Source organism: Anarhichas minor, unplaced genomic scaffold, assembly GCF_050575085.1.
Source record: "Anarhichas minor isolate MPS153535 unplaced genomic scaffold, ASM5057508v1 ptg000004l, whole genome shotgun sequence".
NCBI lineage: Eukaryota > Metazoa > Chordata > Actinopteri > Perciformes > Anarhichadidae > Anarhichas > Anarhichas minor.
In genome coordinates this window covers 362,972-385,762 of record NW_027466450.1, presented here as the reverse complement: position 1 = coordinate 385,762, position 22,791 = coordinate 362,972, and the positions used below count along the sequence as shown (strand labels likewise).

Sequence of the window (22,791 nt, the reverse complement as noted above, 5' to 3'; positions counted from 1 at the left end):
AGCTTTATTATAGTTGTATATGTACTCTTCATCATTTTATATTTTGTGGACGTCTGCAGTTTTTTATTGGATTTTCTTACTGTAAATATTTTTGTGAATGCGCCAGTTTTTATAGAAATCAAAGTCACATTGCTCGTAGAGCAGCGGTGGTTTTCCATTTCTGTTGAATGCAAAGTAACTCCCAATGTCCCAGCATCAGGAGACATGTATCTGCACTGATGCAGTCTCACCTGCAGAGGGAGCCAGAGAGTTCAACAGAGCACCTCATTTTAATAAAGCTGTGTGACAACACATCTGTGATTTTCCAGACCTCTCTGTAATACTGTCTCACTTAGGAGTAAGAATGCGCTCGTGTGTGTTTCGTTAACGAACATGCATAAGCAGGCAAATTCACTTTCAAACGTTGAAGTGCATATTTAAGACCAAGAAGGCAGCACCTGCATGCAAGGACTTCAAAAAAGTTAATGATCTTGATAGAAGTCATAGCATCATTGCAAAGTAAAGCATTCTAAGGATGTTTTTGTTATTGCAAATATTTTATTTTAAATACGCCTTCTGGTTCTTTATTATAGAGCAAGCGTATAGACGTTTATATATGTGTTTATTACAAGGAAAGCTATTTACTGCCCCGAAGTGGAAAAACAAGTGATAAATCAAACAGTGGTGTCTGTGTTAAAATATTAGAACCTTTATTGTATAGGTTTGAAATAAATAACTTTGACAGGTAAACTGAGGGGTTTATGAGGGGATATGGAAAGTGTTAACTCATTATTTAACATTGAGTGACATCAAATATCTAATCTGAATGATGAACTGCGTCATGTTTATATATGTATATATAGAAATGTAATGGTATAATAGGAAAGATTTGACAAATTCTACCTTTCAAAGATATGTAAGGAATATGTTTGTTAAAGGAAAACCAAACAAAACATGACTATAAAACAAAATGTGAAAACTAGTAATTTTACCATGTATGCTCCTATAATAGACAAAAGCTGAAAACAAATATAGAAATGGAGCAATTAGCTGTGCGTTAAATGTACAGAAAGCAATGGACACATGAGTGTGCTTGTATTAACTTTTATTTGTGCAGGCCGGTTTACTGGAACAGCAGTTAACTTTCACTTTCAAAACCAAAAGTGATTGGTGACCTGATCTACACATGCATGCCAGACGAGCTTTTTACCATCCCATCATTTCCTGGAGCAGCGCAGGTGCTTTCCATCGTCCGCCCACGGGCCACAAACAGTGTGCAGGGTTCAGTGAAATTACAAAGCAATAACAAACAGGCAGAATGTTTGGACAACCCTTTCTTTTCATTCTTTTGATTTCCCCTTGCATAATTATTCCGTAGCACGATAGAGATTATTTCAAGGCACTACATGGATCTGAGTATTAATACCTTCATAACTGACCCTAGTGGTCATTACAGGTTGCTTGTAAACAAGGACATGACTATTATTATATTAGTGCACTAATTGGAAGTATAAACCAAATATCTGAAGAAAAACATGAATCAGTTATTAAATGCTGTAAGGCAATGTCGGGCATTAGGCGTTTGTTTGTCTCGGTGCATGGCTGTGTCACTTGAACGTAATCAAATATTCGGGACACGCCTGGCTGTCGTGGAAGATGACGAACATGGTGGGGTTGGCCAAGCGTTCCACGACGCTGTCGTACATCTGAATGGAGACGGCGCCGCCCTTGGCCGGCGGTGCGATCATGCCTTGTTTTCCGAGAGTGAAATCCCCCGTCAGCACTCGACAGAGGTACATGCACTTCTCCCCACTTTGATTGGGCTTGGAATAGGTGTTCTGGGCTGAATAGGCAGCGCCGACGGCAAAGTAGGTGCCGTTGCCGAAACAAGCAGCTGAAAAATGCGGAAAGATATTGAGTTAATCCGCAGAGTTACTTGCATTAATTGTCTCTCGTTTTCTGTGTGTTTTCAAAGTAGATATTCAGAAATATCTGCAACAACACTACAACCGTAGTGTTCTAAACATCTATTGGAATAACACCGAGGTACAAAACTGATTTAAACATATATGCTTCATTGTGATGTAAAAACTACTCATGGACATTAAAGGAATGCGATGTGTCAGTGTCTTCCTGTTTTCGATACAGTTTAAGGAAGCCTCTGACAAGACAGTGTCCCGTATTTTCGACCTAAAGCTCCTCACCGTTCTTTCCTGCGTAGCTCCTGTTGAAGCCGTGCTCGTTGATGTAGGCCACGGTGTCGTGGCTGGTGCCATGGAAGAGGCGCCTCTCATTGTTTTGGTGATTGTTTCTCTGCTCCATGTTGCGCTTCTTGATCTGTAAGCTCTTCCACAATACAGGGTTCTGGATCCTCTCAATCTAAGGAGGAGGGGGAAAAACATTTTTGAAACTGCTTTTCCTGATAATGGATTTTTTATAGATTTGATTAATCAGAAAAAAACGGATATGAGATTGGTGTGTTAATGTCACCTGATGACAAGACAGGTGAAATGTGGCAGATAAAAAACATCATTCATTGAATAGGAGTGCACGTTAGATGCAGTCTACCTTTATAACGGTTTGGTTGCATGTGGCCTGGAACAGATTGAGGATTTCGGTGTGCTCCGCTGCCCCAACCTTGATGAGGACGGCCAGACTCGAGGTGTTGGCTGGCATCTTATCCCAGTGTTCAGGCGTGTCTTCGTCTAGCGGCGTAATAAACAATTTAATTTTTGTTATTCCTGGGGTCAACAAGGCATTCATGTTTTTTTTTTGGCAATTTTGGCACACAAAAAACAAATCTGTGACCGTGACCAGATAACAACATACATTATACAACAATTCTGACAAAGCTGTCCAAAAAAAAATGCATGCTAACACCTGAGAATTATTTTACCGACTTAACGGACTCAAATCCGGTGTGAATGCACTTTATTCTGGCTTCATAGTGAAGATATAATCAGTTTATCCTGCGTTATTGTGGATGTTAGGCAGGACACAGAAGCACGGTGGCAACAGCTAGCATGCTTCTACTTATCAGAGGACACGGGTAAGATACCTTTCAGTTTGTCAATGCGCTGTATCTGTAGGACTTGCCCCTGGTTATCAGTTGCAGGTCCCTTTGGCATGGTGACGGTGTAGTCCTGACTTAGGACTGTAACTTTTACGCTCGCTAGCTTATTTTCCAAAGCTTGCTCAAGCTTGAAGTTGGTCATTAAATCGAAACTCATAAACTGAAGCCCCGGCTGCTGGTACTGCCAGTCTGCCACTGTGGCCGACTGCTCTGCTCTCCTCTTCAGCTCGTCCTTATCTCTAGCTGACCTCAGCATCGCGTGGATCTCGTGGCTGGCTCTGAGCACGTCCTTGCTGAGCCCGTCGATGGTCAGCGAGGCCTCGCCGTTCTTGCTCTCGGTCCTTATCGTCACGTCCATGGTCTTCTGGATGTCAACAATGCGCTGGTGGTCCGCATCGGAGAATCCGAGGATGGAGTTGTCTGGGATGCAGAGGCTGTTTTGTTCTTGGGTTATCAGTTGGTCGAGCTGCTGTTTGGCCAAGTCCACGCGGGCCTGCGACTCGCCGCAGATGTGGAAGGAAGCAGGGTCCACTTTCAGAGCCTCGATGACAAAATCCCCCTCTCTCTGTGGCTTGTCGCCACTTGGTCCACTGACAAATAATGCTGAGGGAACAAATTCAGAGATCTGCATCAGGATTGAACATTTAAAAGTGATCATGGATGAAAGAAAATGAGCACTGAAACGATTCTCCTCACTGCACTTACATTTGATTTTGGAGCCGATGTATCCCAAGATCCCACCTTTATTTTTCGGGTCAGTGGCTTCCCTTTGGTGCATACTGTTGTAGAAGTCTTTCAGCATGGGCGGCTGGAAAATGACTATTCGAATTGTCTGCAGGGGGCCGGGAGTGTTTTGGCTCAACGCGTCAATCACTGCATCCAGCATGGCGTCCGCCACCTGCTTCGCCTGTACGTTGCCTTGACCTGAAGTGGGACAGCGTGAATTTCAGAGTTCTACTCATGTACACAAACACCTCAACCAAGATTGGGTCCTGCTAACAAATCTCACCTGTGCCGATGGCAGGAAATGAGACAGAAGTGAATGAGTTGGTCACACACATTTGCAGTGAGTCTTTCACAACCTTCTTGATTTTGACTGGGTCCGTCTGTCCAATTAGGTGGAGGATCTTCTTACACTTGAGGTTGCCTGGCTGGGTTATTATCATGCCTGGGTTGGGCTGGGCACCTAAAGGTGATGACAGTGGATTTGAATGACTCTGAACTTTGACAGCCATGTCACGTGTGTTTTAAAGCAATACTTCTTTTTGGAACAATCTAGAGTTATGAATAGAGAATTGGCTTAATGACTCTTTATCCATGTCATTACAGTACCAAGCAAGATAAATGTTACACTGTGTTTGATGGCAAATCTTTGTGTAAATGTTTCCTTACCAAGGAGTGCGCATACCGCTTCTACAACTCCACCCGCTGCATCCAGAATGGCCTTGGATACTCCTAGAGGAGAGGAATATTGAAACAAACATCATATACAAAATCAATATATATAGATATATATAAATTGGAGGTGTGGGATTCACGGGAAAAATAGACATAATATATAAATATTTACATTAAATCCAAATAACACTTATTTTGCGTTATTGAAACATTCCAGTGCTGGCTATCCTTTACCTGACTTGAGAGAGAAGTTTTCATTGGATGAGTTGATGATGACATCAGAGGTCTCCTTGGTTATATCTCCCGTGAGCACCTGCAAAGCCACACTTCCCATTTTGGTCTCATGCATTCCTGCGCTCGAGACAACTTTAGTGAAGGGACCTTGAGGCAGTGAACACAAATAAATAATTAACAGCGCTGCAAAAGCCCAAAAAGTAGTAAAGCTCTTTGTTAAAAGGAAAAAAATGGAGTATTGTAAAATGTAACAATTAGATCGTCAATAAAATTAATGTATAATTTGATCATTACTGAACCATTTAGGTCATTTACATCGTCACCTGGATATATATCATTACAAAATAAATAATTTGTTTGTTGAGTGTATAAATACACTATTTAAAGTACTTCACCTTATAATGATGTTTGTTTAGAGAGCTGTTATTTTATTCCTTACACATTTTTCAAATACAGCATTACATTGTAATTACACATTAAAATGTCGAAACAATGTTGCCTACCTTGACTTTGTGGGGAACTTGTGGGCACTGAGGTGGTTGGGAACTTCTTTGTGAACACATCACTGAAATTCTGGAGACCCAATCACAAAGATACCAAATATCACAATAAAACAGGAGAAATACACACTAAACTGACCCCCTCTTTGTTAACAGTGCTGTGGTAGTGAGTCATTACTGGTCGATATTGCTGATTGGTCATGAAAATTTTTAGGATTTTCATGAAATCAAACCATAACTAGGTATGGGTTATTCGATGCATTTAAACATATTATTTTCATGATTAGTGGTGGGGTCCGCCATTCCTACACGGGATTCACAGGAAATGATGCATACATTTCATGCATACAGTATACAGTGTTGCTGTTTTAATTTGATCTCATTAATAACAGCAGTGTTTACTGTTCTGGTCTGGCAAAGTAGCTGCTCAAAGATTGTTTCCTGCCCGCAGAATTCTGGGACTTGTAGTATCAAACCACAGTTGCTTTTCCCACCAGAAACCACAGGTGTCACCTAATCAACCAGGACTAAAACCTTCATGATTATAATGACACACTACCTTCTTACTGTTATATTTTAGTTTAGCACATAGGGGAAGGAAAGTACGAAAGCTCGTTTTCCTTCCTTACCTGGATAGTCTGCGCATCTTGTGAGTAAAGGATGATCACGACCTTCTTCAGGTGCTTAGGTTGTTTGTTACTGCTAAACTCCAAGATTTCATCCAACATCAGTGATGCTGCAAGATCTTTCGGGAAACCCAGGTTCCCAGTGCCGATGGCGGGGAAGGATATGGAGGTCAGACCGTTGTCCTCCGCCTTTCCCAAGCAGTCCTTGAAAATGCCACTCAAGAGCTGGAAGGCAAAGCATACATCCCATCAATATCGACGTGCAAGACGCTGAACGTTTACGCTGCTGTGAGGTATATTCCTCATCGAATTCTAGTCATTTAACCAAAAATGTACACCATGTTACCTTGTCAGCTGTGCCTTGTCCACTGTCCCAATGAGGCGCAACTGCGTGAAAGACTTGTTTGCTCTTCAGCTTGCAGCCCTCGGTAACGATGACCTCGCCGATATTCCCAGTGGCATGATTTGCATTTACCGACTGCTGAAGTTTGGATCCAGCCTCTCTCAAGATGGCTTGTGAAACTGCCCCTCTGTTCAGGTCAAGATCTTCAGCCACAGTATTGACGGTCACGTCCGTCTAAAAGTGTGTTAAAAGAGTGTTAGCTGTTGCATGTTATTTTCCTTTGTTTAGATAATAGAACAGTCGAGAATCAGTGATTTAAAAATCAGTCAAGACCACAACCAATCATAGGGATACTCTACAGCTAGAGGGTAGGCTTGATAGTTAAAATGAAATTACCGTTGCATTCTCGATATTTCCTTTAGTGAGAGTGACGCTCAAGCCCTCTTTGGTCTGCACTTGACCCAAGCAGTTTGGGTCAGATGCAGCAGGTGTCACAAGGGGAGACTTTGTGGTCTTGGTGAGGGGAGTTTGCGGAGAAAGACTGACGCCATGATTTCCAAACTCCTGTCTGACAGCTGCCTCCATCGCCTGGACGGCGCTGTCGTCGTTGTTCACCAAATGGATCCTTCTCAGGGTGTTGTCGTCGTACTTGTCCTCACAGTGCTCCTTCACTGCTTTGACGATGGTGGCCGCACACACATTGAGAGGAAAGCCTTGGTTGCTGCTAACGGCGGGCAGAGCCACGGAGACGCAGCCGTGCTTCTCGGCGAGCTCCAAGCTTCCTTTAATAGCTCTTTTCAACAGCGCCAGAGGCTTCTGGGGTCTAGCTGAATCATACTGGGGTCCCACTGCATGGATGACCTTTTTGCAGCAAAGCTGCCCCCCCGCACCAGTTGCCACACAGTCTCCGGGCTTGAGCTGCCCGTTTAAGTTCACTAGTTTGTCACATTCTGCCTGAAACTGGGGGCCGGCAGCATTTAGAAGTGCTTTTGAAAGACCTCCATCATGTTTCAAGTTCGGATTAGAGGCATTGACAACTGCATGCACTGGGTAGCTGCACATGTCTGCCTTGCAAACGGCTATTTCCACTCCATCGGCTGTCTGAAGCCGATACACAGGCTTTGGTGCTTGTCTTTGGGCCAAAAACGCCTGTCCACCACTCGTCCCATCAACCAGCTGGACCAGGCAGCCGGTTTTAGCAAAGAGTGAGGAAACATACAGGTCTGCTTTGTCTTTGAATAACTTCTTCACTCCAGGCTTGGAGCTTTTTAAAGTTTCAAAGACCACAGAAGAGACCAGGTTTTCAAACAAGGCCTTGCACTCTGCGACATCAACTCTGGAACCACTTAGACAGATGGCCTCCATTCTGTAAGACACCACAACTCTGTCTTCCACTGGCTCCAACCAAGATAGGTCAAGCTTTTTAATGTAGTCAACGGTGGTGTTGGGCCTGACCACAACGGTTTCTTCAACTTGTGCATTCTGCGTCAGGAAGTCATCAAGTTTACTGCAAACTGTTTTGATACTGTCCTTGTGACCAGACACCACGACTTGTTGCCCAGCGGTGTGGATTTGAATTCTCCCGCATGACTTATTGTCGGCACCCTCTAACTGACCGACCAGCTCCTGCCACTCTGGCTTTGCGAGCACATTGCTGTCTTCAACGTCAATGTTTTGAGATATTAGCAGCCTCTTCAGATGGTCTTCAGCATCACTCAGATCGCTGTCGGAAGCAGCAATGAGCTGCACCCTGTGAGCATTGATCTCAAATGCCGCATTTATTCCATTGGATGTGAGGAGAGCGTTTGTCAGCTCCTCTTGTTGTGCATCCTTCAACGAGTCAAGCACGTACTTATCTATTTCCAAATTCTGCCGTTTTAGTGCTAAAATTGCATCAAATATAACTTTGCTTGCTGTGGAGATCTCGTCCCAAAAGCCAGTTACTTCTAAACCTGCACTGTCTTTCCTAAACGATATTTTGAGTTCTGGGTACACCTGTAGCAGCTTGTCCTTAAGACCGTCTTGACTTAGGATGTGGTGAATTGATGGCGATATTTTGATCAGTTGGGTCTCGCTCGATTTCTCCCTCTGCACCCTTTTGGCAATCTTGTTTACGACTTCGCAAAGAGTTGGCTCCAGTCTGTTGACATCAGCCACAAGACCGGCCACTGATATGACACCGCTGGCTGGTTCAGGCACTACAACCACATCCTCATTCAGTAGCGTCTCTCTGATCTTCCCCTCAGACTCCTCCCATGCCTCGGACTCTGGCTGAAGCTTCAGGGATTTGAATTTTGACAGAGCTTGTGCAAAGGCGGACTTCACAGTATCTCGCCATTTTTTGACGAGGTCTTTGGCATCTTTTTCCTGTAGTAGGGAAGATAGGGGGCTCAAGCACACAGCGCATTGGTCGAGGTTTACGCTGCAGAAGTCTTTTGCCATTTGACTTTGAATGGTCTCTGCAGCCGATTGATTGTCATTTAGGTATCTCCAGACAGCGTCGTCAACGGACTCAGAGACAGCAGCAGGGAGTTTTAGCGGGGGCCTATCTTTTCCATAGAGGGCTGTTCCCAAAGACTTATAAAAAGGATAAACTTTGATCTCTTCCTCCTTGATGCGATGCTTCTTCTTCATGATTTTCTGAACAGCTATGGGGAAATAAAAACAATCAAATATTAAACCGTCACACTGTCTGAATTTCATATTAAAGAAAAGGTGTCAATCTCTGATGTAATATTTAATGACTACTACCTTTACGGTCTTCAAAGGTGATGATGACAGACTGTTCCGTTGCATTCAGCACAACATTTTCCACGTCCCCTCCTGCATTCTCAAAATAAAAGCGGAGGAGATCTTCACTAAAATGTCGTATGTCTTCAACTACAACTTGCTCCGTGGCTTCAAGAGGCCGGACTGATAGTCCCTTCTTCGTGAACGTCCTGTTTTGGGGGCATCTTGTCACGAAATCAGTGTTTTCTGTGAGATAGTGATAAAAGGTGAAGGTAATTAGGCAATAACACAGACAATAAACAGCTTTATGTGCTTTCTTACTGCGAAACCTGTGGTGGAAAAAAACTATTCAATAGTACCAAGTGAGTCCTATAATACTGAATACTGAAACAAAAACCATTGAGGAAAGAAGTTTGTCTTTAAAGTAATTATTCTCTGGCCAGAGAAGGCTTTCATCGTCATACAGACTGCAGCGCAGTCTGCAGGAGGACTCCGCCAAGAATCCAGGTGCTGAGCTGCTTAATCTCAGCACACAGTAGGGGGGAACATCAGGTATTTACATTATCACAATTGATCAGCAGTTTCAAGCTCCCCATTGACCCCTCTAGTCATCCCCTTCCTCTTCTGAGCCTTGTCCCACAAAGAGATCTGTCTTTATTACCCTTGATTACTCCTGGAAACATTCTCTGGTTAAACTGCACCCCCATTGAGTTGCTCCCTCTTATCAAAGCAAAGGCAGAGATAACTCATATGGTCCTGTTACCCCTCTCCTAGGTACACAATCATATGTCACATATATAGTTTTGTTAGTGAGTAAGGCGCATAAACTAAGTCGCAGTAGAAATGTACTAGCGCAGGGAAAATTCTCCATCACAAACCCCACTGGAAGTGAGACGTGAGCTGAGTGGACAGCGGCTCGCTCACCTGCCTGACAGCAGACATTTACTGAACCAAAATAGTAATCCTGTAGTCTCCAAAGGAAGAAATCAACAGTGTTCATAGGCCCATGTATTGATCCATTGATTTTAACCCCCCCCCGAAGCGAGAGAGGGGAATCTGCTCACAGACAGACTGGGAGACTTGATCGATCAATGTAGATACGGTTAATAAGTTCAAAATATGATGCGTCACTAAGCAGACGAAAATAGAGATGAGGTGTTCAAAAAAAATGTGACGTACATCAGTCAGTGTGGATTGATACATTTAATAACATGGAAAAGCATCTGTCCGCATGAGTGGCATAAGTCAAAAAGGAAAATAAAAATGCTTTCAGTGGGATTGGCTGAAAGAAAACAAACATCAGTTGTTGGGGTAACTGCAAAAGTGATTAATGGAAAAAGTTCAGTTTCCCGGGAGTAACATATGTGGGGATTTATAAGCCTGTGTTAGGTAGACAGTGGTCACTTTCTATGAGATCGGTGGAAAGTTATTGTTGGGATGCATGCATGGACATTTGGATTATCTCGCATCCATTGGCAGGCGGATCTGGGGGCAAGCACCCATGGTCCCCCACAAGCCAGAGAGGCCTCCAGCTATATGCAGAATTACTGCTGATTTTTCCTAATCCAATAAATTAACAAAGGCATGGCAGACGAAGACTGCTAGCCTGTAAACATGGATAAAAAATAATGATGGTTTGAGTTCTGTGAGGAATTTAAGTTTAAAAACATTTCTAGTAGGATTAAAAGCACACCTTGAAGAATATATTAAATGTCACAACATGTTTACTTATAGAGGATATTATATGTTACAATGTATTTACTTGTAGAGGTCTTAAACCAAAAAGTATAGTCATTGAAGTAACACTGTGAAGAAGATTTGCTGAAATGTATTAAGTATTAGGGAAAGCAAGGGTTTTCAGGAGGTATGGTGTGGTATATGGTAATGGCAGCAGAGAAACCGGCATCACGAATGTGAGGAAGTGTGTGCCAGCGGGGGATGGATGAGCGGTGGCTGGAGAGGAGTGATTGATCAGGCCAATGGGTCAAAGACCAGGAGGGGCTTATCGGATTCCAGCCAATCACTGAGCTGATAGACATTTTCAGAGACACTTTGAAGAAACAAGGGACTGTGGCCATGTCCACATTACTCCGTTTTTACTCCGTATTTGCTACGTTTACACTGAGCGGCCACACTACGCCGGAGTTTTGGAGCACCCTAAACGGAGGAGTCTGAAAACTTTATTGAAAACTTTTTACTGCACAACAGCTAGCAGCTGTTGTGCAGTAAAGTCTGCATTTCTGTGGAGGAAGCAGCTGTTGGAGCGATTAGCGAGCGCCGTGACCAGCGGCGTCATCAGCCCTATTAAGCGGCCAAGCCAGTTAGCCGTAAATGCTATTCAGAGCTACGAGTTACAACAACAACAGTTAGTGCCTCGTTGTTTTTAGATTCTAATGAGAAGACACGGTGCTTCGTTTTACTTCTTCCGTTTGGTAGCCTTGAGAGACCTTAGTCTGTAAGTATGTCTGTATGAAGCATGAAAAGATGTACGAAGATATATTATATTCGCTAATGCCGGTTAGCATTTCCCCATTGGCGGTAATGTTAAAATTAGCTTAGAAGCTAGCTAGTCGGACATGTTACATGATGTTCAGAGCTAGAGTTGAGCCCTAAAAGATGGCGCAATTCCCCCATGCCATAAAGAATTGATAGAGGGCGAAGATGCTGTCCCTGTTTTTCTGCTGGGTGACCCAGCTTATCCCCTGATGCCGTATCTCATGAAGGAATACCCCAATGGCGGAGCTACACCACAGGAGCAATAAATGCTATTCAGAGCTAGGAGTGACAAACAGAGGAAACGAGTGAGACGAGTGATCGACGTGTGTTGACCACATTTATGGACCCATAATCTAGTAAACGTTTACGTGTTGATTTTAAAGTAAAGTTGATGAGAGAGAGAGAGAGAGAGAGAGAGACCGACCCGCAGCGCTGTAACTACGTCTGAAAAATAAAACTTCTAAAACTTTCCACGAACTGTCTGAGTTTATAGAGGAAGATCCTAAGTATCAAATACAACCTTTCATTATTAAAGACTACTTTATTACTCTGTCGTATTTTGTTTAACTAAGCAAGCAATCCACTTCCTGTTTACACCGTCACGCGCATGCCCAGTGTACGTTAATGGTCACGTGCTGTCCGCCTTCGAAGGCTGCCGTGTGGATGCAGATCAACTCGAGAATGATGCTGAAACTCCCGTGTGGACGGAGATCGTTTCTATTTGACAACCTCTGCTTCCAAGTAGAAACGGAGTAGTATGGATGTAGCATGTGAATTGTGGGAGTCAGATCTTCTGGGGGCCATCGAGCAAACACACCAGTCTGCTGGGTGGCCCGGATTGGACCTCAATTTCATGGAATTTATATGTTTGTTTTGTTATTAATAGTGTGTTCAGTTTGCAACTGTTTAGCTTCTGTAGTTATTAAATATAATTTGATTTGATTATAACCTGCACCAGCTGACTTTTTGGCCTTGCTTTGTCAGAGGACGACACAGCACAGGGGGGGGGGGGGGGGGGGCCTTTCTCTTTGTTCAAACCCTAACAGTTCCAATACCCATAGTACCATACTATTTAGTATGCCATAAAATGATTAAGTACGTCCCAATACATAGTATGTCCAATGCAGTATGCCAAAGATACCAGGATGCCAAACTGCATCAGGTCGCATTTTGCGGTATGCAAGCTAGCATGCTTTTCTGGCTAATCTGACCCACAATCCTTTGCGCAACAGACATATGAGCAAAGGGGTCAAAGTTCAAGGTATAATGTATGAAAAACGAATATGTCCCGATTGAATGCATACTGCACGCAACCTACCTACTTTGTAAGGGCAGCTACAGTATGTACTAAAGGTAAAAAGAAAAAGTACGTCATTTGGAATGCAGCTTTTCAATTATTTAAAAATTGGGTTTGCAAATGTTTTAAGGAGGAAGGACATATATTATATTGTGTTTCATGGCTTTGAGGATTCACACAATACGTTTTGGTGAAAAGCACAAAATTTAAACTTAACTTTGTTTTGAAGAAAATTCCCAAAGGGTACCTTTAATGGTCAGCGGTAATTCAATAATCACTTTGTCTGTTCAATAAGCGTATAGTCTGTCATATGCATCTGGCACGTGTGGTTTAAGCTGGCAAGCAGCAGGAATGTTATGTTGTTATTTATCAGTATTCGGGGTGAGAACACCTCTATGTTCTATTTTTGTGCTGCTCATTAGCGGCAGCAGGAATAAAGGGATTTCTCACAAGAAGTACATTTCTGGTGTAATTCAGTTTTGCAATGGTCATGTGACCTAGTGCCATCGGCTGTCCATTGATGTTTGTCATACATGTTTTCTCAAACTAAATTATATTCGACAAAAAGCGTTGTTTTTTTGAAGTAGTAAGTTTGTGTTATTTCTAAATGCTTCTATATCTAAAAATTACCACAACAGATTTTCCAGGTGCATCTTTGATTGTTTGCAAAAGTAAAACCTCTGGAGCTTTTTGGAACTATTAACACACACACACACACACACACACACACACACACACACACACACACACACATACACACACACACAGTAAATGAGTACCTTTTTCACTCTTAAAAGTCACCACTGCAGAGTAGATGTCAGGAATGACTTCCAGAGTGACGCTTTGGCTGGCAGATGGAGAATCCTTTAAAACGTTCTCCACCAGCATCTCCAAAAACTCCTGGTTTGTCGTCTCTGGAATGTTTCCTAAAACAGCAGAAGTGGAGCACAGCTCTTCGCCTGCCGTCTCATCCGCTCCGCCTTGCGCCTTAGTTTGAACCTCGACTGCAGGTGTGTGGTCGTCGGTGCTCGGTTGCTTGTTGATCACAGCAACATCCGCTGTGAGTGAGACATGAGGGTTTAGTGGCTGAACACGCGTTTATTAAAGAAGTGAGAACATTAAATAACAGCCAACCCTAAAGGAGATCTCTATTTGTCTATATTCCAAGTGTTTCCCCCGCATTTGATTTATTTAGGTGGCCAGACAAACAGATTTCTCACACCAAAGAAAACGTATTACTTTAATTTATCGAGGTTTTTTTTTATTTAATGAAAATGTAACGCGATGCTTAGTTTAGTGCAATATTCATTTTACAGGCCCTGTTGCTACCCTCTTGTGACAGGTGCCTTCCATAGACTGTATATAAGAAGTGGACACAGTCACCGCAAAGTCACCCATCGGTTTGTGGACTGCCATTTTGAGGCCTCCAGTTCGGCCTTTTGGCCGCCGCCACCTTGGCTTGTCCTCACCAGAAGTGACACGAGACGGTGGAGCTTCATACAACTTAATGCTGAATAACACATTTTTAGTCCACGAAAAAAGTTACAATTAACTTTGATGAACTGAAAACACACTGTGAAAAGGGTTAAGTTGTAAGACAAAAACACTGACGTCAGACAACACAATCTCGCGAGAGGGTTCGGCCTCATCCACGGTTTTCAAAATCAGCTAAAAATTCAGACATTGAAAATCTACGCTCTCTGTACTCCAACATACAAAAACTGCACACGGCTGGGAAATGCTTCTTGTTGCCATTGTTTGTGGCTTATGAAGTTATTGAAGGTGGCTTTCCGTCAGTGGTGTTGGAAAATCACCTAAAATGTAACATTGTTTTTAAGCTTATCATAACATTGGGATCACATGATACGGATATTATTGCAGATATCTGCTGTGTACCTTAACGCAAGACTTTTTTGCATATTATTATAATATTTGAACCACGCCCCTCATCTGTGGGTATCACTTTTTAGAGTTCCCTGTAAACAGCTTCTCGCAGCACATTTCTCTATTTGCAGTGCTTTTTTAAAAGCTCTTCTGTGTCGTTAAACTGGTGAAGATGTTTCTTCGTTTGCTTGTGTTTGTGTTTATTTGCGTGTGGTTTTTGCTACCCTAAATCCCCTTCATCACATACATATACTGTGCTACATGTCATAATTAGCATATGAATTCTTGAGACATGACACAAGATTTTGTTTAGTGACGTCACAGCGGCCTTAAACTATGACCACCAAATTCTAATCGGTTCATCCTTGAGCCCGAGTGGATGTTAATGCCAAATTTGAAGAAATTAGATATCACGTTCACGAGAATGGGACGGACAGACGACCGTAGATCATAGAGCCTCAATGTGGAAGCATACAATTTACTGTTAGTGAGTTAGTCAAGTAGTTTGTTTTGATGAGTACTTACATTTCTTGTTGAGTTCATCAGCTGGAGCTTCCTACAGAGTGGTAAAACACATGTAAATATATTTTAATCACCTTTTCTTTTATTGATCACTTTGACATCCCATATAACTGGTTTCACATGGCATGATGCCCAATATGTCAGCTGCTTTGTAAAGGAATCCAGTCAGACAAATGATCAGGTTTTTTTGCCAAGCAAACAATGCTTGGCAAGTGTTTTGTACTTCTGGTGTGCCCCTCTATGAGATCCAAAACAGCAGAAAGGGAGAGAAAGATGAATCACAGGCTGCAGAACGGCCTTGGGGGTTTATCATTAATCACGTGACTACCAGAGAGACGGACCTGCAGGCTTACAGCTTTTTCTATTTTGTTTTACAGCTTATCTCACACTGAATAGACCAACAGTCCTGTTAGAGTCTGAGAAAGGGTTAATGATAACCAGTTAATGAAGAATAGTTTAATATCATCGCTATTTCATGTGGGGCAGGAAGTGAATACTATAGGAATGGCTTCGGTGAATGATTAATTTGCTCCTTGACCCTGTAACACTTCCCCATTATAACTGACACCACAAAAAAGTATCGAGGTGGGGTCTTAAAATTTATATTTTTCTCACAGATAAACAACTCTTTTGCATCCACTTACCTGAGTTGTTGTCACATCTGTTGGTAAGTGAACCGTCATCTTCAACACGCCTTTATCCAAACTTATCTGATGCGACTCTTTCTCCAAAACATGTTGCTGGTCTTTAATGGGGGGAGAAAACAAACCCACATTGAACCACTCTCAGTATAGAAGTCGATTGATTACAATGAGTTACTTTTAAGTAAGATAAGCAGCGGTCTAGTTTTTTTCGGGGCCAAACTTACCCTCCTTGCTGCGGAAGCGCAGCACCGCCGTCCTGCCGCCGTTTTCATACTCAACTTCGCAGTCGCCGCCGTTCGACTTCTTACTCTGAAAGTACTTCACTAACTTGTTTTTGAGTCGTGGTGTGTTGTTTTCTTCGAGCTCGACGCGCAGAGCATACGAGTACGCGTCCGCCATCGTCGCTGTCTCTCCGGTACACTCTGCCCGGGCTTTACTTTCGCTTTTGATTCTCAGGAAATGAAACGGAGACCTTTTTGTTTTTCGACGTCGTTGTCGAGTGCGCGGCCATGAAACGTTGACGCAGACAGTGCTGCAACTAAAGACTGGACGCAGTGTGCTGTTGTTATATTGTCCAGTGGGTTATGTGATAGAGATGTCAGGTTAAACAGAAGATTGACTAACATCCCGTGGGGGAGTTCTGGGAGGTCCGCGCCCTGTTTCTTTCGTTTCACTTTCTGCTTTACTCGGTACTTTCCAGCGCGGAGGGTGAGTAGCGTAACACATCTGCACAATACACGTTCTTTACTCGTTTAAATTAGCTGAATTTAACGTAAGCGTCGGAATACATGGTGGACTTTTAACTGCGAGGACTTAAAACTAGCGCGAATTTGTGTTGTTGTTGTCTCGTGAACACCGTGTGTCAGGTAGCTCACGCTGTTTTACTGTATAACAACCGAGCTAATGGCGGCTTAATTCATGTTAAGGCAATTAAACCTTTTTGTCGAGTCAAAACGAAACATAATGGCAACTAAATGCGTTCATAAGGAAGCTGTCAATGTGAAGTCGGCTACTGTAACATGTCAGTATGTTAACTCATTTAAAAGTGGAGTGTAATTGAGCAACAACTCGCGTGAGACAACTGCAGGAACATTTCAGAAAAACAAGTATTAAATGAATGTTTTAATTTCTCTTGTGCAGTTCCCAAATTTTACATTTTACAATGAAGTAAATAACTTTTTTTGTACAGTTAACGTACCCAGCAGTATATTAGTCTGTACTTTATGTACTTCTGTGGGATAGGAACACACTCAGCTCGTGTCCTTTTGATACAGGTGATTGATTATGATTATTGGCATAATCTTGTATATCGGATACTGGTCTCTGTCGCCCTCTGCTGGAGTGAAAGGAAAACAGCACTTATATCTGTTACTTCGTGGTTATTTTCCAGTGAATAGTAGATTTTTCAGACCTGATAACTCTGCCAATAGAATTAAGTTGTATATTGAATGTTAAAATGATTATAAGTTGTTCATATATGAGCTGTAGACTTAGTGTGTCAGGGATCGTTTTCAAGAATGGAATCTTATAATCCTATTGAAAGACCAATAGTGTGTAGACATTTAAGCAATAATCAAAATGACTGTGAAATTGAGTCCATGATGCTCTTCCAGTTCTGTTGGCAATCCCATTTCCTTTTTGCTGCCTCACCTGCAGTTTGCTGTTTGATTATTTTATAGAAACTTAAAATCCTTCCCCTTCATGCCATAAGCCACAGTCATATTTCTTACATATTCAGCTCAACATATGTATTGAGCGTGTAAATACATTCAATTGTGTTTCTTGACTCGGATCACACTGGTGTCATTGTACGATTTACTCACACAAGTTTTAATTTTGTACCCCCATTGCTCTGTTTAGGAACCATGGCCAGTAAATTTGACATTCCTCTTCATGGGACTTCGTTGAACATTGTGAGACGATGTGGCCCTGCTCTGAGTGGCATCGTTAAAAGCAAGTTTGGATGCGAGGCCACCATCGACGGTGTGGATTTCGAAAGAGATCCGCGAGCTGCGCAGCAGAGGAGGCCGACCGTCAAGCCAGAGAAAAGGTTCGCCGCTACTCTGCGCGGAGGAGTCCAGTTGTCCGTGTGGAGGGCTGATCTCACCAATGCCCCAGCAGATGCTGTCGTGAATGCTGCTAACGAAGGTCTTCAGCATTGTGGCGGCCTTGCTCAAGCTCTGTGTGACGCCGGTGGTTCACAAATCCAGAGAGAGAGCGACGAATACGTTGCGAAGTACGGTCCCTTGAAAACAGGGGATGCAGTTGTCCTTGGTGCCGGGTCCCTACCGTGCAATAAAATTATTCATGCTGTGGGCCCACGTCTATCAAGTTTTCCCTCTAGTTATGATGTTAGTTGGGCTGAGCCGCTGTTGGAGAAGGTTATCCGCAGCATTCTTGACCAAGTTAAGAAAAACCAGCTGCAGTCCGTTGCCATTCCTGCCATAAGCTCTGGTCTGTTCAACTACCCCCTGCCAGAGTGTGCGACCACCATAGTGATGACTGTTAAACGCTACTATGAAAACGCTGTTTTTCCAGCACATCTCCCCAAAGAGATCCTCCTGATGAACAACGACGAGCCCACGGTGGCAGAAATGGTGCGGGCATGCCGTCGGATATTAGACAACGGCAACAGCAGCGGTGCAGCCAAAACCTCAGCAGGTACCGTCCAGCTTGGAAACGTCCTCCTGACACTGAAGAAGGGTAAAATCGAGGATGAGCAGGTACTAATCTGTAATGTTTCTTCAATATATAATTATTTACTTATTTTATACAATAAATGTGAATCGCTGCTTGTATGAAAAATAAATGAGTAACTGTATGGACGTAGTACATGTCACTAGCTGCATATTTGCATTTTCGTGCACCAACTATGTTTTCTCTCAGACGGATGTCATTGTAAACACCACGTCAATCGAGCGAGACTTGGGAGTTGGTGAAATCTCCAAAGCGTTATTGAAGAAAGCCGGCATAAAACTGCAAGAAGAAATTATTGAGGCTCCTGTGAAAGGATACGTCATCACCACAAAACCCTACAAGCTGCACTGTAAAGAGGTGTTTCATACCTTTTGCCCCAGAGCAGCGGAGCAGGTACGGTATGAGTTTAACTGTTATTGGGTGTTTTTAAGTGAAGCGGTGATATAGCAAGTTCAGAGTTAGATAAATCCATAATTGTAAATAAATGTAGACTGAATATGTCACACCTGAAAAACGTATTCCATCAAGGAGAGAGCACACCTTCCAAGTAGCATTAGCACGTAGCACGGATGTATTGTGAAAAGTAGCACAACCGAAAGCCTAAAACACACACTGTAAAGATATTACTATACATAAAGTGTTTGCTATGGACTGTAATAGGAGCTTGATTGTGTCTCTTTGTCTGTCCACAGAGGAATTCATCAGATATTCTTTATAAATCTGTATCTGAATGCTTGTGGCAGGCAGCCGCACATAAGCACAAGTCAATCGCCTTTCCTGCCATCGGCACCGGAGCGCTCGGGTTCAGCAAAAAGGAATCCGCCCAAATCATGACACAGGCCGTGGCAGACTTCGACCAGAATATCAAAACGAAGATGGACGTTCATTTTGTCATATTTCCTTCGGACAACGACACATTTAAGGTTGTTTTGCTAAAATGCTGATATTGATATTAGAATAACGTTGCTGTATTGGCCATGTGTGTCTGCAGCTGGTGGCTAAATTAAAGGTTTCCTTGACAGTAATCATAAGAGGAAGATATTTTGCAATGTAATATCTGTTAGGTGGAATGTGTGGTGTGAGACACTACCTACACCTGCTGAGAGCTGTTCACTGGGTTTGTCCGGTCACACGAGTTCTGCTGCCAATGCTGCAGCTCAATAACTCCAGGAAATGTCATCTGATAGACGTGTACATTAATGGCCTTCTCTTTTTAGGCTTTTGAGGAGCAAATGGGATCTCTCAAGCACAAGGCATCTCATCCCGGCTCTACACAAGGTAACAACCACATCTCACTTCATCATTTCATGTACTTTTAAAGGGGACCATTACTTTTCTTGCAGCGCTGCAGAACGCTAGTTTTGATTTAAGAAACACTGCAATGTCCTTGCAGTGACATCCACGGAGCAACCCGGTAAAGCTAATGTAGGACAGCTAAAGTAAAAAAAAAACAGCGTAGAAGAATGCATATCTTGCTGGAGTTATGAAATATTTATAGTGATACTAAATTTCAGCAGCGAACTGGTCTTCACCAGCAGTTGAGCACAGAGAGGGCTTCCGTGGTGGCGGCGCTCCCACACCACAGATCAGACTGAACGGGCCCTCCAACGAAGCAACGCGTGAGGCCGAACGGTGGCTCACCGGCCTTCTCTACAAATCCTCCGGCCCCGTCATCATCTACAACAACTTCATCCAGCACTTCGGCGAGCGGGAACACCTGCAGCTGTCCCGTCTTGTCAAAGGGGACCTCTCCATCGAGGAGTTCTTCGAGAACGGCCGCGCCAGCTTGACTGTGAGCGGGGAGCCGGTGGAGGATGTTGTAGTCGCCGGGTTGCAGGTGGAGGCCATGCTCTGCAAGATCCAGAAGGATTTCGCCACGGAGGAAGAGGACTTCATGCTGCAGGCCATGTTGACGAAGAGCCTGTCCTTTGGAAGAAAGATGGTTGACAACACAAGCCCAGAGTTCTTGGACAGATTGTCTACCTTCAAAAAAGAGGGGCTGTGGCTATTGAAGGTACAGTTTGTGTAAATGCAACATGCTTGATGATGTTGTGAACCACTGCTTGACCTGTAAAAAAAAACAACATTTTTTTAAGATGGAGAAAGTGGAGAACATTACGCTGGATACGCTCTTCGGCCTCAAGAAAAACCAGCTGAGCTGCACCACTCCTCCCCGACAAATGCTTCAACGCATACCGGCACACTTCTGTGAGATGGTCAGCCATATTGGATTCCATGCAGAGTACGCTCCACCTGATGGTATGATAGCGCTGCCACAAATGGCATCTGATAAACGTGCAAACATTATTTTCCGCCTGGTCATCATTTCTAGGGTCTTAAAAACTCAGCAGCTGTTTTCCTTTTGTGTGCTCCTCTGTGTACAGAGCCATTGTACGGAGAGGGCATCTACTTCGCTGGCGACGTGAAGGCGGCTATGAGAGTGTGGAAGGGGCTGAAGGAGGAGTATCTTTACTTCGTGGAGGCCGAGGTGCTGACAGGACGCTCCGCCCACGGTAAAAAGGGTCTCATTCTGCCACCTGCTGTGGAGACAGATCCACTCGCCATGTACGACAGTGTGGACGGAGGACCGGATGTCTCCGTTGTGTTTAGCGGCTACCAAGCTCTGCCCACGTACATCATCACCTGTAAGATGGGCTGAGGAGTGATTCCTTCGGTGTCCTTCACCGATACACATGTAAGAACGGGAACAGGAAGTGAGATTCTTTGAAAACACGCTGAAGTATATTATTGATTCATGTATTTGCTATTAGAAAAAAGTTTGCCTTACTTCTTGAAATCATATAGGTATATTCAGCTTAAGAAAGGCATTTGCTTTGATTTTTTTTGGGGGCGATTAACATATTTTACACAGTAGCACAATCATTTCTATATCAAAGATTCTACTTTAAAAATACCCTTATGGCAGAAATATCATACTTTTAACACTTGGTGTTGTGAGGCGTTTGTTCAGAGGCATTATATATGCAAATATCAGAAGAGCAACACATTGTACCTGTGATTGTAAACTGACAAACAACTGATTTAATTTAGTTTAGAGTAAGTTTCTATCACTTCATATAACAGGGCAAAGTTTTTGCTTCAATGATCTAATCTCATTTGAATAGAGCACCTGGTGGCTGCAGGTTAAGAGTGTCTGATGTTGAAATAAAAATTAAACAATGTAAAATAAAAAATGGATTCATTGTATTGTTTTTTTTGTTCGTAAACAACATTCACAACTCTACTTCAGAGAATATGGAAACACAACCCATGGCTTCTAATACTAATAATAATAATTTATATTTGAAGATCCTTTCATGAAGCTCAACGACAACCAGATCAGCTACATGGATTTAATCAAATTAAATACATATTACAAAGGTGTACACAAAATAAAACATGTATTAACATAAAGCTTTAAGACAGATGCAAAGGGAAGTCCCTCATATACCCCATGACACATTAACATCTGCTCTATTGAGTATTCAAGTTCATCCTTGACCAGCTAGGAAATAACTTAACTTGAGATCCATTGAGTAGCTTTTTCACTGTCGTCAGCACATGTCTATTCTTTCTCTATTGCTCACGACTTGTTAAGTGTTCTCATAGTGCTCCATCAAAAGTAAAAGTCTCTTCAGCACGTAAACAAGCATTTAAATATACTAGAAAAACATTCAATCTGTGATCATGATTTTATAAAACAAATGTTTCTAATCTGAGTAACATCTGTCCTTGACATAAAAAACCAAAGAGACATAATTTGACAGCACAAACAGAAGCCCACACATCTCTTGACGGTGACGGAGTACGTTTGGTTATCAGCTGGTGATTTATTTCAGCTGTGCGCATGATTCATTACCGGCAACAATGCCGCTTCTGAATGATTGTCTACGGAACGGTTGCAGCCATTCCAATGGGCGACGACGTAGCCTAGCGGGCCGCTAAAAACTAATGACACACTACTGTATTACCAACCGGCTGACCCAGTCACACAAAACACCACGTGACACGTCAACTATAGGACCGAACAGAGATCACGCACGAGCTACATTCGAGGAAACCGTTTCGTTTCCCGGTATTTAATCCTCCTACCGCCATAAGAAAGCTGAGCACGGTGAGAGTGTTTCCCGGTTATCTGCAGGTGTGTGTGTGGTGGTTTTCTACGACCAGCTGCTCATGTTGACAGACCGAGCCCGGCTGAGATAGATAAATAATGGCACATCTGGCCTCTAATGCTGATAATATTACTGAAACTAGTTCATCAATACAAAAATCACAGTTTGCACCTCCCAAAAAAAAGTTTTTCAGTGTGAAGATACATTTTTTGAAACAGTAAATCCATTTTTTGTGGCTGAAATGTATGACTGC

At 42.9% G+C, this 22,791-nt stretch overlaps 2 protein-coding genes across 3 annotated transcripts; one reads left to right on the top strand and one right to left on the bottom strand.

The window, feature by feature from the left end:
* Positions 1–1,067: 1,067 nt before the first annotated feature.
* parp14rs1 (poly(ADP-ribose) polymerase family member 14-related sequence 1) lies at positions 1,068–16,209 on the bottom strand. Its single transcript, XM_076105242.1, has 17 exons — positions 15,951–16,209; positions 15,727–15,827; positions 15,086–15,116; positions 13,456–13,734; positions 8,905–9,129; positions 6,550–8,801; positions 6,157–6,387; positions 5,814–6,035; positions 5,188–5,257; positions 4,685–4,831; positions 4,445–4,507; positions 4,062–4,238; positions 3,758–3,976; positions 3,038–3,655; positions 2,548–2,684; positions 2,184–2,358; positions 1,068–1,873 (listed from the first exon to the last, which is right to left on the bottom strand). Exons 1-17 carry the CDS (start codon positions 16,123–16,125, stop codon positions 1,587–1,589), a joined length of 5,409 nt encoding a protein of 1,802 aa, XP_075961357.1. The 5' UTR covers positions 16,126–16,209; the 3' UTR covers positions 1,068–1,586.
* parp9 (poly(ADP-ribose) polymerase family member 9) lies at positions 15,957–21,617 on the top strand. 2 transcript variants are annotated; one of them, XM_076105261.1, is made up of 8 exons: positions 15,957–16,434; positions 17,587–18,449; positions 18,613–18,816; positions 19,116–19,346; positions 19,641–19,701; positions 19,941–20,437; positions 20,520–20,682; positions 20,808–21,617. In XM_076105261.1, exons 2-8 carry the CDS (start codon positions 17,592–17,594, stop codon positions 21,080–21,082), a joined length of 2,289 nt encoding a protein of 762 aa, XP_075961376.1. In that variant the 5' UTR covers positions 15,957–16,434; positions 17,587–17,591; the 3' UTR covers positions 21,083–21,617. The 2 variants fall into 2 exon arrangements, with proteins under 2 accessions (XP_075961376.1, XP_075961368.1); XM_076105253.1 differs by having other exon boundaries at positions 15,966–16,434; positions 19,938–20,437.
* Positions 21,618–22,791: the final 1,174 nt, after the last annotated feature.